We start from the raw sequence: 14,201 nt of genomic DNA on the forward strand, positions 1-14,201 counted from the left end.
GGGAGCATACTGCAATGCAGCACAACAATCGCTCCCAGCTTGTATGACTGTATTGTGTATTGTGTTCCACATTAACAAAAAACAGAAGAAGCAGAAAATATATGCAAAGCCGACATCTACGTTTTAATACTGTAGGGGGAAAGGGACGGCGGGTTGTGTTTTTCTAGACACACATTTCCATATGAAATAGCGCTCGGCTCATGCTTTCTTTCCCATGAGAACGGGAGCAGGACGGATGAGGGCAGCAACTCATTTACATTACTAACATCTTCAGGCGGTGACGACGAGGTATTTGTGCGAGTGTGAGAAATTCGAGGGGAGGAGATTAAAGGACGCACCTTCGAGAATCTGTGAGAACAGGAGGAGAACTGCCGCAGCTCCACATTGAAGTCTTCATCGTTTGTGTCCTCTTCCTCTGTCTCCAGGTGATGGTATCTCTCAGAGCGAGCTGGGGATGATGGGAGATTCAGAGTTAAGATGGGGTTGTTATTATTATTATCAGTTATTACTGGTTTATTATAAGTGCCACAAGGTGATTTAAAGTAGATGAAAACGGATCCTAATCCGTTTTCACTCTTATTATTAATTTACAGCCATATACTGTTTTTTTAATATGCGCGTTTGTCATGTAATTTGTACTAAACATGTTTTTTCTTTTGCCAGAATGTCCTCAGGTTTTCAAAGTTTGTTTGTATGATACATTTTCTTTCTGTTATTGTCCCGGAGGGGGAACTTTTTCTTGGGAACAGTGTTATTATCGGTTGCTTTACATAAAAAAAAAAATGTACATAAACTAAATGAAACCATCTTAAAACGTGAGAGATATTTGAGTTTGGGAGTAGTGGGGTAGTTCATGTTTACTTAAATACTTTTTCAGTACTTTTAATCTTTTTAATCAAAGAACCAGATATTTTCTGAGCCAGTTATTAATGTTTTGCGCAGCTGATTCATGTTTGATGGAGATCCAAGCCGTAGAAAAGCTCCATGTTACATTGTCTATGAAAAAAAAAAATGAATGCGACTTTTACTTTCAGAACAAAGTCGCCCAAAATATCGAATAGAAAACATCCAGACAAGAAAATGATGAGACGAGATCCTAAGTTATCAGGAGCAAATCTTTTCTGTGATTTCTATGCGGATCTATGGACACATAGAAAGAATACATTGTGGACTTTTTTTTTTAGTAATAGTGCTGCTTTGATGGGATAACTCACTGTCGAAGTAGCTGGTGTCATCTTCAGACTCCAGCTGAGGAATGAACTCGGCCTTCTGCCTCAGCAGGCTGTTCCAGTCCAGGTTGTGGAAGAACTGATGCTGCTTCACTTCGGCAGCTCCTCCTGCAGGTGGAATGAATGCAAATTAAAAAAACTGTGTTAATACATTCCTAAGAACAAATGTGAAAATTATTTGTGTAAAAAAAACCCCGCTGACAACGAATGGCTCAGTGAGACCCAGGAGGCGAAGAAACGCTTACGCTACGCTTACGCTACGCTTTCCTTTTTTTTTTTATCCCTGGTGGCTGCAGGCCAAACCGGTATCATAACCATAAATTATGCAGGACAATTTCCTGCCTGTGACCTTTTCGTGGAATAGCAGGGGACTTTGTGAATGGCAGCCTGGCGAGGGGAGATCTAGATGAACGAGGAGGTCCAGATGTCCCTGGACTGAACTGGCTATGTGCAGCCCTCTGATATAAAGGCCTCGTCCCAGGTCATGGCCACTTTTACAGCCCATGGATCCACAGGCTCTCAGTGTTTGATCATGCATGGAACTAGATTCATGGACTAGCGAGGAAATAATTACAATTGATCAAAGGGAAGAGGTGAAGAGGCCACGGGATAAACTGTCCCGCTGTTGGATGACCTCAATTTCTTCCCCCGGTGACTTGGAATTATGAGCGCTGCAGAGGTGGCACTCAGGGTCACGTGATAATTTATGTTGGCCTGCTGTGCCTGTCTGGTCCTGACCGAGTTACTGGCTTCTTTTTTTTTTTGTTTGTACCTGCGCCCATTCTTTCCAGAGGGTTCTGGCGCAGGAGCAAGGCGATGAGCTCTTGAGAATCAGGAGGCGGGGCATCTTCTCCCTCAGGCCAGTTGATCTCATCTGGAAACGCACACGACATACAAGAAGCCTGTGAAGATCAACTGCTAACACATCAGAAGGTTGTGGTTTAGAGGTTGGAAATCATCCGGCTTTGCTAAAAAAAAATATAAAGCTGTGTATCTAAGTGGCGTCATTGTAACAAGGAGTAAAACGAACAAGGTGATTTATTGCCTTAAACTATGAATTTAAAAAGGTCAATCCACGTTAGTTCAGAATGCATAATTAGCTTTTTGCATCTAGCAATCTGGTAAAAAGTGGATTTGCACAGAAAATGATCAAGAACAAACTCCCGCTTTAAAGGTAAGACAGCTCACAGTTAAATACATCTTAAAAAAAACATTTTTCAGCCTCTAAAAACAAGTTTGGTCATTTGATAAAAGTTTAGTGTCTTTGTGCGACTCTGTGACAAGCTGATAGAATAAATATCCAGAATACTACATTAGTAACTTGTGCAGCAGGTAACTTTGGGACAGTTTGGGACACCAACAGGTAATTTCTCCCTACCTGTAGAGACAATTCTAAACAATAATGTTTTTTAATAAATGCTAAAAGTGTCCAAATACTGTAAGCTATCATGAGACTGCAGCAATGAGTTTTGATTTATTGTTTGCAAACGGGACAGCTGTTCATAACAACAATAAGATTGGCATTACAAGAATTAAAGGAATGTGAGATTTTGTATTCAATTGAGTTAATGCTCTTACCTGATTGTGACCCACTAAGGCTGGCATTTACAAAAGTGCTCTTTTTTTTTTTTTTTTTTTCCTTTTTTTTAAATGGCTTCACCAGCAAATTCAGACAACACAGAGTACATTCTGAGGTGTAAGCATTATGTTGAATGAGACAATTTAAATGTGCTTGAGCTTTTAGCGAAAAGCCTCGTGGATAAGCAATGAAAAGGGGGAGCAAAGCCCGTCTGCGCCGTGCTGATTGTCTGCTCTGTGCACCATTTGTCCCCATTTTAATCAAATTTGGGAGGGGAGCTATGAATATGTATGTGCGGCCTGAGGCCACGGTGGCATGCATTCAGTGTGTTCAGGCCCCTTTAATTAACAGTCACTCTCAGAGGCTTGGTACAATTTGATTGAGAGCATAGCAAATCGGTCATGGCACGCCATTTATTTCCACGCCACAGACAGAGGCCGTTATCCAACTACTCCAACAATTCATCCGGGCCACGCCGCTGACAAGATAAAAAAAAGCTGTTTTTAAGATTGAGATTTTTCCCTGTGCGGCTGTCACCATGAGACTACAGGAAGAGGACAAAGTAACATCGTCAGAATTATTAAAACTTCACTTGTGGTCTAAAGTCAAGCTGAATCCGCCTCCCGCCATCTGTTCTTCTAAGGGGCCCTCGGGGGAAATCTCCGTCTCCAATAAATTGAGAAATATGCACACGGACTAATTCCATGTGGTCACTATGTAAATGTTTAATTCATATCTGAATGAGATTTGGGAATTCCTCCTCGTGTGCTCGACAGAATCTAAAAGCCAGATGCTGTGAAACCTGCGAAAAATGTGTCTAGTCAAATTATATATTTGATAAACTGACACCAGTATAGTTTATTTTCATCTTTAAATACAAACATCAGAGGCAGTTAATGATTCCTCCTGATTAATTGATGCCTCGGTGGAATTTCATGCTATGCATTTTAATTAACATACGACATGTCATCAGGAGGAGGGTGGGTGTGGCGAAGGTGCAGCAGAAGGAAATATTGCAAGGACGCTATTTAAACATTCATCCTTTAAAGATTGTGAAAGGACACTATACTGTGGTACGGTTTGCATCTGACTAATTTGGCTCAATGCCATTTTAATGTGGTTATTGAAATGTTCCCTTAATTCAACGGTTATTTTGCTGTTGTCTATTTTCTTATATTTATCATTAAGTATTAATCAAACCTCCATTATTTTGTTTTTAGCGTATTATTTTCTGATTTTATTAATATTTTCTTCATCTGTCTGCTGGTGTTTAAAGATTGTATTGTTATTGTTTTTTATGATACACTTCTGTGTTGTGTGTGTGCTTTATTATCCTAAATTAAGGATCAGAATGAAGGAAATATTCTGGACTGAGGATCAAACATCAGTAAGGTTTGAGCAGTAGTCTTTATTAGGCAAAAATATTACCAAACCAAAGCCTGTTTTTAACAATCTGAGAAGAAATGGATGCAACACTGACCACTGATGACCTGTCCGAACAGCTCCTCCGGTGTGTCTCCAAAGAAAGGCACGCAGCCCACGAGGAACTCGTAGAGGATGATGCCCATCGCCCACCAGTCCACCGGCTTCCCGTAGCCTTGTCTCAGGATCACCTCTGGTGCAATGTACTCTGGGGTTCCACACACCTGACAATCCGAACATTCACAAAGACTCAGAACACGATGTGGCTCGTGGAACACGTTTGGTCCGAACTGTCGGTTAAATGAGACGCACCTGCTTATCAGAGAACTCCCTGGCGTCTTTCTCTATGTGTCCCTCGTACAGGTTGGTGGTCATGTTCATCAGCCCAACTTTGGACAACCCGAAATCTGTCAGCTTGATGTGTCCCATTAACGTTACCAGCAGACTGTGAGGAAGAGGACAAGAGGAAGAGAACATAAAGATTACAATGAACTGGAATAGTGAAAAGTGGTCAGTAGACCTGGCTTATATTTCTAATACATTGCACTGTATGTTCACTGCATGTCCTAGTTTTAAAACCAGATGTTGAGTAAATTTAGTGAAATGATCTCCATCTTACGCATTGCATTAGAGTTTAACAGGATTGAATTGCTACAGTATGAGCCACCAGTGTCCATTGTGGCTGCTATGACATTCGGGAGGTCTCACTTGTCTGGTTTGAGGTCCCGGTGGACGATGCCATAGTTGTGGAGATATTCCAGAGCCAGCACTGTCTCTGCGAAGTACATCCTGGCCATGTCCACGGGCAGAGGACCCATGTTCTTCAAAAGGGTGGCACAGTCTCCACCTGTAAACATCAATGGAGTGATGTGATTGAGAGAAACAACACAGGAGAGACATTGTTCAAAGTGCTTTCAGCTGCAGCACTGTGCACTAAAAAAAACCAAACAAGCGGCTCACCTTCAACATACTCCATGACCATGCACAGGTGCCGCCGTGTCTCAAACGAGCAGTACATGGACACCACAAAAGGGTTCTCGGCAAAGGTAAGGATGTCTCTCTCCACAAAGGCCTGCTGTATCTGATTCCTCAAGATCAGGTTCTGCTTGTTGATCTTTTTCATGGCGAACCGCTGCTTCGTTTCCTTGTGACGAACCAGATAAACGGCTCTGTGGAATAAAAAACGGTTTACCAGTCAGCTGGAGGACGGAACTGATGCATTCAATCATCAAATCTGTTTTAATGTCTATTGTTATTAACCTCTAGAGGAAACAGATGGAAAATGCGGAGGGAGATAACTGAAAACAGGAAAAGAAAAGGTCAGTTCGACCTGAAATAGTTGGGGCTGTAACAAACCATCTATCATCGGAGATTAGACACTCAGATATAGATTAAGATGTCCTTACCCATAGGCACCATTGCTGATGAGTTTTGTCATCTCAAAGTCCAATTCACAGGGTTTACGCCGGCACCGCAGGGCTGCGCTGAGGCTCTGAGACTGAGGGGCGAGAGGAGACACAAATACTAGAGCAAATCAAAAAGATAACATCTGTACTTTGCAGATACACCCCGCGGTAAAGATGGATGGACTAGATCAATGCAGGAAAAACAATTCCCGAGTGCTCACAGAGTCGTCCGTTTCTGGTGTTTCTGCAATCCCGCTGTCACAGCTGGTCAGCTGAGCGATTTCTACAGAAAAAAAAAATAAAGAGAACACAAGTTTATATATTAAAAAAAAAAAGGTTGTTAGTGCATCAAAAACCTACGAAGAGGCTCTGCAGAGCAGTTTTTGAAACAAAAGGTAACAGAAATGCTGAGAAATCAGGACCTGTTAACGAAACAAACAGCAGCCTTTGGTAACCTATTAGGCTCGAGGTGCTGACGCCGGGATAATCTGAATTGAGAATAAATGGGGCGGAAATCAGTAGTGGCAACACAAACACACGTCTAACACCCATTTTGAAAATCACCACTCCAGAACAAGTGCTCATTATAAACCACCTTGCATCTTTTACATTTGTTGTTGTTGTCGTCGTCGTCTCCGTGTGTGTTTGTGTGCAGCCATGCCAAAGTCCATGCGTGTGTGTTTTCACAGGGGGGTGTTTGTCTCGTCCTTGGAGAGCAAGTAAACACATTTCCACCGCTATTTAACATCTGTCCTTCCTTGTAAGGTTTGCTGCGGGGCACACGAGGCTCTGGGCAAAAGCGAAACACGGGAGAGACACTCGGGGGAAATGAAGGGAGAGATTGGCTGATGAGCCAGCCTGTGTGGATCTGTATAAGGTCTGTGGGGAGGCCATTCCTTTCTAATTAGTCATAATGAATGTTGTTTGTAACTGAATCTGGAGAGACAGAGGGTCATTAGAAAGACGGTCTGTTCAGTACAGGACATTAGTCAAGAGTATCTTTGCCTTTTAGTTCTTTCATTCCTTTACAGACAGTTACTCTGTATTCTTACAATACCGCACCACCGACAACTGCAATACTCAGCAGTCCTGTGGATTTATATGAGATAAATATACTTTATACTAGAACATGATGATTTTTGTCAACGTTTTTTGTTGTCGTTTCTGTTGTAATCTTTGATCAATCAATTTTCCTTTAAAGAAGTTCTGTCTTAACTTTTCTTCTTTGAGTGTCTTGTTGTCACCACAGGTGTTTGTATTGTATCGTCACTGATGGTGACCATCAACGTAACCTACCTTCAAGAGGATCTCTGGTGAGTCCCAGCTGGCTGATGATGTAACGAGGGATGTCCGTTTTGATGCCCTGGCCCTCTTTAGCGTGTCCTTCAGCGGCCTCCAAAAGGTGGTAAAATTCTTCTGGGTCAAACTCCTGGAGACACACAGCGGCACGCTTCAGTACATGAAGTTTGATGAACAGTGATAATGTTGTCAACTACAGGACGTCTAAGGGATTAAGTGGCAGCGCTGCGTTTTGCACACTGCTGAGCACCTCGAGTCGGAAAGAAAATTAAACCGTGAGCGAAAAAGCGCCCAACGTCATTTTGTTTTGCATGTTTTCCTCATTGCTGTGACTTTTGCTAGATTTGACTTGTCCAACTGTAGTTGCCACGATCTGACCAGAAAAGAGCGGGAGGCAAATTAGTGCAGTATTTTGAATTTCAAGTTGTTTTCATTCATTTAAACTGTGCCCATACTTGTAAGGTAGAGCACAGTTCATGGTTCGTTTAGCACTCATAGCCGCCTCGCATCGAGAAGAAGCAACACGCCTGCAAAACACTCTCCTTTTCACATCACATAATCCATTTAACTCATTTAACCTGGATGTCTGCAAAGGATGTCGGTAGCTAAAGTACTTGTGGGACCTGTAAAATAATCTGATGCGATAATAATGAGCCACTTTGTATCTTTTTAACTTGTTTGTCTGTGTGTGTTTGACCTGTGGCCAAACAGTGGCTTCAACTGCCAGTGAGCACAGGTTCTTATTTTATACTATTAATATAAATAAGTAGGAAAGATAGTTACACTGCTCTAGGATTAGTGATCCTATTGAGTCACAAAATGAAGAAGATAAAACAACAGAAATACGAGGGTAAACACACGGTACATTCCAGAAACATACCAGACATTCCAGCAGTCGAGCGGGTCGGGCTATGATGATGAGGATCTTCTTCACCAGCTCTCTGATGACGTTTACCTCCTCGCTTTCGGATCTCTCTGTGGACTATAGAGCAAGATACAAGATTGCAGTTTTTCACATGATATCGTAAACTGGGAAATTGCAGCATGGTTCTCCTTTGCATCGTTCTTGTTAACTTTCACAGAGGAGCAATAGAGAGCATCCTGACTGAAGACATTACAAACTGGGTTGGGATGTGCACGGCCCAGCACAGAAGTGCTCTGCAGCGGGTGATTAAACATCACTGGTACCCATCTACTGAGCATCGGTTATATTGGTGACATGAGGTGCCTGCGCAGAGCCCAAAGGATATTAAAAGGCAATAGCCACTCCAGGCACAGCCTGTTCAGCCTGCTGCCATCTGGCAAGAGATACAGAAGTATCAGCTGCCTTCAGAGCTTCTTTCCTCAGGCTGGGCAACTCCTGAATTCACCCTCCATCCTCCACATATGATACAGTTTGGTTCGTTTTTTTTAGTGTGTTGTTTTTTTCTCATGTAGCTACTGCAAACTGCATTTCATTGAACAACCCAGCTGTACAATAACCTTGTAACAACAATTCGTTTTATTGAGGTTGTTCCAGAATCATTAAAGACTCTTCTGACCATCTGGAGTAAAAAAAAACAAAAACAAAAAACTGTTGCACTTTATAAAAGATTTTAACCAGTTTGCCAAGTTGTGTCTCTTTTTTACCGATTGCAAAAGATTTTAAATTAATTAATCGGTTATATAGGAACCTTTTTTTGTAGCAGATTTTATACAGCTGCAACTTGAGAAGATTAAAATCTTTCTTTCTTGTTCAGTAGAATACATAGATTTTGTATCCAGATGGTTAGAAAAGTAAGAATTCTGGGAATACTTAAAATGATAATTTCGTTTATGCATTTATAACGCTGTTCCAACGTCATTCAAATGAGATTTATTGGCGTAATGTCTGTCCGTAAACATCTGTGTGATTCCTGAAGACGCGCTCACCTCTTGAACAAGCCTCTCCAGCTTGTCAGTGAGCTCGCAGAAGTAGCTGGAGGTGATGAGTCCTAGCCGGCTCTTCTCCAGACAGTCGCGGGCCAGTTCAATTATCTGGTGGTGGGCAAAGCCGAGCACGCCATCTGCCAAAGGGAGGACACTCTCTGGAGAGTTGCTGCGGATGATGTCCTGAATCCTCTCCTCCATCTGAGCCGTGGCCTGCAGGAAGAAGGGGAAAGGTGTCAGTTTGTTAATGCTTAAGATAATTAACGGCCGTAGCAAACATACTGTGAGCCCTTACCCTGGGAAAGCGCTCCTTGTAGACGTGATTCATCATGATAATCTCATGGTCGTAACACGATGGAGATCTTCCAGGGCTGAAAGAGACGTTTGAGAATCAGTACGTGACGGTAAACGTTACCACGTGAGGATGACGTTCACCCGCGGAGGTAAATATACCTGAGACTGCGTGAGCGGGGTCGCATGGCCGTCGCTCTGCGGCATTCGTCCCCGGAGATGCTCTCAGTGCAGAAGTGCCTGGAGAGGAAGTGCAGTTCATCAGGCGTAGGCTGGAAGGGCAGCTGGTGCAGCTTCTCCTGTGATGAACAGGATGACTGGAAATGAAACACATATACATTCAACATGAAAAGAAAAAAAGAAAAGGTGTGGATAAAAAAAATACCATAATGACAAAAAAAAATAATCATGTTTTGGCAATTTTTCTCAAATAACTGCAATATTTAAAGGACTAGTGCATTTCAGTTTTTGTATATATTAAACTAACAATATAAAAGTCAGAGAGCTTTAGAGATGCAGCTGGTAGGTGGACTTCTTTAACGTTTGGACGAGGCCAGGCTAGCCGTTTCCCCTTGTTTCCAGTCTTTATGCTAAGCTAAGTTAGCCTGAAACTTTATATTATACCCGACACATGAGAGGGGTAATAATGCGTAACGCTTAGCAAGAAACCAGATGTTTCATAGCAACACGCGGGACAGATTACACTGGAAAAACAACAAAATAATAATACATTTAACAATAATTTATTAAAATACAATGAGTATTGTTGTACTCGATAACTCAAAGGAGGAGCCCGACCCTTACCTCGTACCAAAAGCTGTTTCTCGTCTGACTTGACTCATGACTGATGTTTTACCAGAGGAACGAGGACGTGCTTCCTTCGTGAATAGCTGACCAAACACCACACTAAACAAAAACACTTCTTTGTAATTCCTGTGAATGTCAGTGTGTGTCTGTATGCACTGCATGCACACGCTGTCTGCTTCCTACAAACACGGGTATATTTGAATGCAGCTGTGTCGGAGTGAAAGAAAGAGAGCGCTGAAGACGGAGGAACTCGACACAATAAGAGAGTGATAAATGTGTGTCTTTCACCTCTCATACAGTGTTTCATGAAGAGCAAACAGAGCCGCAGGGACAAATACTGAACCGAACATTAACTCACCATCATGTTTCAGCATTATGAATGTGGGCTTAATTAGTGCTCAGCGATTCATTGTTTTTATATCAAAATAACAATTCAAAGAGTGCGATTTTCAAATGGCTGTTTTAATTATAACTTTAATAATGAAAATATGCCATAACAACATGCAACATCATCACGTTTACGCCTGTTTCTGGTACATTTACTCAGCTGTTGTATGTGAAGAGGAAGGCTTGGCTGTAGGCTGTATTGTGCATATTTTGGATTGGCATCTTATTGGTATTTTATGTTAATATTTACACTCTTTCCAGTGAAACTGCTGCACAACAATGTACCTCGGTGTAAGTAAAGATCTGTCTTATCTCTTAAACCTTTCAGCACATCATATGATCGTTTTAAGCTTGAGACAACTGTAGGTCTGTCGTTCATTGAATAGAAAATAATCACAACACTGGTTCCTCTAGTAGTACAACCTTACTTTGTTGTGCATTAGGTTTTCTTTAGTGTCAGATTGGTGTCTGATGCTTACAGAGACGGTGGAGCTGGGCGTGTTGGTTCCATATCCAGAGGAGGGAAGGGAGGCCAACGACCAGCGGCGACCATCAGTCCTGTCACACAACCGCAAAGACAATAACTTAAGATGCTTGTCGGTGAGAAGAATTTGTAAAATGTGTCTTTGGAAAGATGAAATATGCATAATTGTACATGTTTGTATTCCTACAATCGTAGTGATCACAGTGTTCTGGATGAATGGAGAACTTTCTTTGCTCGTTAGAGAAACAATAAGTGAATGCAGAACTGAAACTTCAGAGTGACTACGAGACAAACTAATGAAGGGGGGGGAGTTATGAAAAATAATGTCTACGAGCAACATATGTGGGGTTATGAAAAGGGGCAAATGAAAGCCTGACATGGAGGTGTTACCTGTCTGCTCTGTGGCAATGACTGTGGATTATAATAAAAATACACCATTACATGATATCGCGTTGAGAAAATAAAATAAACATATTGATGCTGTTTTTTTAAAGCAGCAATACGACTTAAGAAACGGAACATTAAGACTTGTGGTGGCAGAGAAAATATGAACGTCTTAATTGGCTGACACTGTTGAATGGCTACAACTCTAAACACAGTAGACTCTTTTTTTTTATATATATATATATATATATATATATATATATATATATATATATATATATATATATATTTATATATATTTATATATATATATATATATATATATATATATATATATATATATATATATATATTTATATATATTTATATATATATATATATATATTTATATATATATATATATATATATATATATATATATTTTTATATATATATATATATATATATAAAAATATATATATATATATATATATTTATATTTATATTTATATATATATATATATATATATATATATATTTGTATGTAACTGAGAAGCCTCCGGCTGGTCTTCACTGGCTGATCTGTTCAGCAGCAGTAAATATCGATGGTTGTGTGAATACCTTCGTGCAAAGGAGAAATGAGCAGAGGCACTCGGAGAGAAGTTTCTAGGACTGTCTTGAGGGCTCGTTCCTGCCAGAAAAACACAAAACACAAAACACATTTAAGAAAGGAGAAACTACTCAATAAAACTGGATTTCAATTTCACTTTGCAGACAAAACAAAGACTGAATAACTGCATCATCACGATCAGAGTCAACAGCGCAAACATGTTTGATGTCTGGTCATTCTTTACATTCTTAAAATCTTCCTCAAAACGTATCAAAGTTGTGCTATGAGCTTGATGTCAAAGCATAGAAAAGTTTACTTTTTGACTTCTTTGACGTTCTTTATGATTAGTTTTCCTAAAAGTAGTTCTCACTGGTCCTCAATGGTTAAACTTCTGAGACACCTAGTGATGTAAACTGCCTTGATGTTGCTATAAAAACACTTTCATGTGGGCTTTACTGAAATGAAGCGACGGGAACATCAGAGTCTCTGCACACGTTTCAGGTTAATATATACGTTTAGCACACAATGCAAACATCAGAAACAAAATGTAAATAATTCACACACAGGCGGAATCCCAAACATATGGGTACGAATATTAATATAAGAGCAGAACTTAGTTTAGGAAAATCAAAAAGTGTGTTTGTTTGGTAACAATAGCATCAAAGATAAAATAAGGTTCTTCTTCGGTGCATTTTCGTTTTGCCCGCAAAATATACAGTATGTTACTTTTCCACTCTGGAAGCTGCTGCTGCTGCTGCTGCTGCTGCTGCTGCTGCTGCTGCTGCTGCAGGCTACAGGCGCAGCAAGGAGACAGCTCCCCAAAAGTGAAGCCAAAACATCTGGATCGCCCCCTGGAGGCTGGTTGTTACTTCAGGAAGCACTTGACTTGATGTGCAACAGAGTTTTGCGGAACCCGCATTTTGATCAGCAATATCAAAGTCGATCGATCGCGTTCATTTGATTGCGGGTCGCCACAATCGTGATCCCCAGTATTATTTGATTCATTGTGCAGCCATAGACCAGGTGAGTTTTAAGACCAGATTAGAAAATGATAACATTTGTCGGCTTCCCAGATTTTCACGGGGAGTTTATTCCAAAGAAGAGCAGCTCCATAAAAAGAGCAAAAGGTAAATCTAGGAACAGTTAGATAACCATCACCAAGGGAACATAAACGACGTGATCGAGCCAATGACCACCTCTCGTAGCTGCCGTTGGTAGGTCAGAAAAGTGCATCGAAGTCGTCAATTCTGGACGTTATAAACGCTCAAACGGTACAAGGATTTTGGAATCTGACTTGGATTATTACACCATATTACGTAAATGAAAGAAGTTTCCGTAACATACCTGATATGTCATCTATAAAGGTTTGAAGAGGATCACTTTGCACCTAAAGAGAGAAGCATCTCCACTACTTCCTCCAATAAACATGCAGGACTCTGTCTCTTTAAACACATCAGTAATACTGTACTACATTGCTGGTTATAGCAGCTCAGGGCCACTGAACACATCACACTGTAGGGACTTTCAGAAAGGCACCAATTAGCCGTTGCTTTGTTTTCCTTACGGTCCGGCATTAATCAGAAATGTTCCATACTGGGGAACAATGACAGCGCCACAGAGTCTTGTTAGTGATGTATGTCACCTATTTAATCTGCACTGCTTTCTTAATCACAACCAATTAAAGATGAAAACCGCTTCCTTTGGGAGTAAGACTGCACCCGAAGATTATCTAGCGACCATTCAGAACATCGTCTGAGAGAAATAACAAGAATGAAGGTTCAAGGGAAGGTCGATTATGAAATTATTCACGATCACGAACAAGAGTTTGATCTGCTACAATACAGAGCCAAGAACCAGAATTCAGAACAAAAGCATTACTGCTGTAGAAACCTTCTTAATCACTGTGCATTCAATGTTCTCAGTCATCTGCCTGCTGCAAAAAGGAACCGAAAGGATGTTTTTCTTACCTTTGGTACCAACATTACGGCTGAGCCACAGTGTCAGGTCATCCCAGCGCTGAACACATTCATTAGCAATAACATTGTGGTTTTCGGATTCCATCTTAAAGACTGGGCCCCTTCATTAGCTCCAAGCACAGACCAAAACACAGAGAGACTCTGCTGACCAATGCCAGGAAACAGAACGCCCTGTGGTAAATGAGGCCTGCCCTCCCTCTGCTCCTGTGCATTTCCTGTCCGCAGGCCACCACTTCCTCCCCCGGCACAGTCGCTGCCCTTCAGAGCTCGTCACCGGTACGGTCCGATTCTCTACATTAAACACCACAGAACTGAGCGGACAAAGATCACGACTCAGAAGACAATAATAGCTTCTTTCTGTCATTGACTTCTGCACCAGACAAGCATCTGCATCCTATGTCAACACAACCTAATGTGTACATTTACTGTGTGTTTGTCCA

The 14,201-nt window shown here is 41.1% G+C and overlaps 1 protein-coding gene across 8 annotated transcripts in view; it reads right to left on the reverse strand.

Annotated features, from left to right (window-relative positions):
• mast4 (microtubule associated serine/threonine kinase family member 4) overlaps positions 1-14,201 on the reverse strand; it is an 81,201-nt gene that overhangs the window by 10,575 nt on the left and 56,425 nt on the right. For 5 of the 8 annotated variants that reach the window (XM_068706545.1, XM_068706542.1, XM_068706549.1 and 2 more), the window contains 17 exons: positions 11,797-11,866; positions 11,203-11,223; positions 10,808-10,886; positions 9,297-9,451; positions 9,139-9,214; positions 8,847-9,056; positions 7,816-7,917; positions 6,933-7,065; positions 5,858-5,919; positions 5,637-5,728; positions 5,191-5,399; positions 4,939-5,077; positions 4,543-4,675; positions 4,289-4,454; positions 2,002-2,103; positions 1,215-1,337; positions 339-448 (listed from right to left, as the gene is read on the reverse strand). In XM_068706545.1, coding sequence (XP_068562646.1) covers positions 339-448; positions 1,215-1,337; positions 2,002-2,103; positions 4,289-4,454; positions 4,543-4,675; positions 4,939-5,077; positions 5,191-5,399; positions 5,637-5,728; positions 5,858-5,919; positions 6,933-7,065; positions 7,816-7,917; positions 8,847-9,056; positions 9,139-9,214; positions 9,297-9,451; positions 10,808-10,886; positions 11,203-11,223; positions 11,797-11,866 — 1,982 coding nt within the window. The remainder of the gene's footprint in view (positions 1-338; positions 449-1,214; positions 1,338-2,001; positions 2,104-4,288; positions 4,455-4,542; positions 4,676-4,938; positions 5,078-5,190; positions 5,400-5,636; positions 5,729-5,857; positions 5,920-6,932; positions 7,066-7,815; positions 7,918-8,846; positions 9,057-9,138; positions 9,215-9,296; positions 9,452-10,807; positions 10,887-11,202; positions 11,224-11,796; positions 11,867-14,201) is intronic. The other 3 variants (XM_068706544.1, XM_068706547.1, XM_068706543.1) reach the window with 2 other exon arrangements.

This window comes from Cebidichthys violaceus, unplaced genomic scaffold (genome assembly GCF_023349555.1).
Source record: "Cebidichthys violaceus isolate CVI_PGR_0920_01 unplaced genomic scaffold, fCebVio1.0.p SCAF_12, whole genome shotgun sequence".
NCBI lineage: Eukaryota > Metazoa > Chordata > Actinopteri > Perciformes > Stichaeidae > Cebidichthys > Cebidichthys violaceus.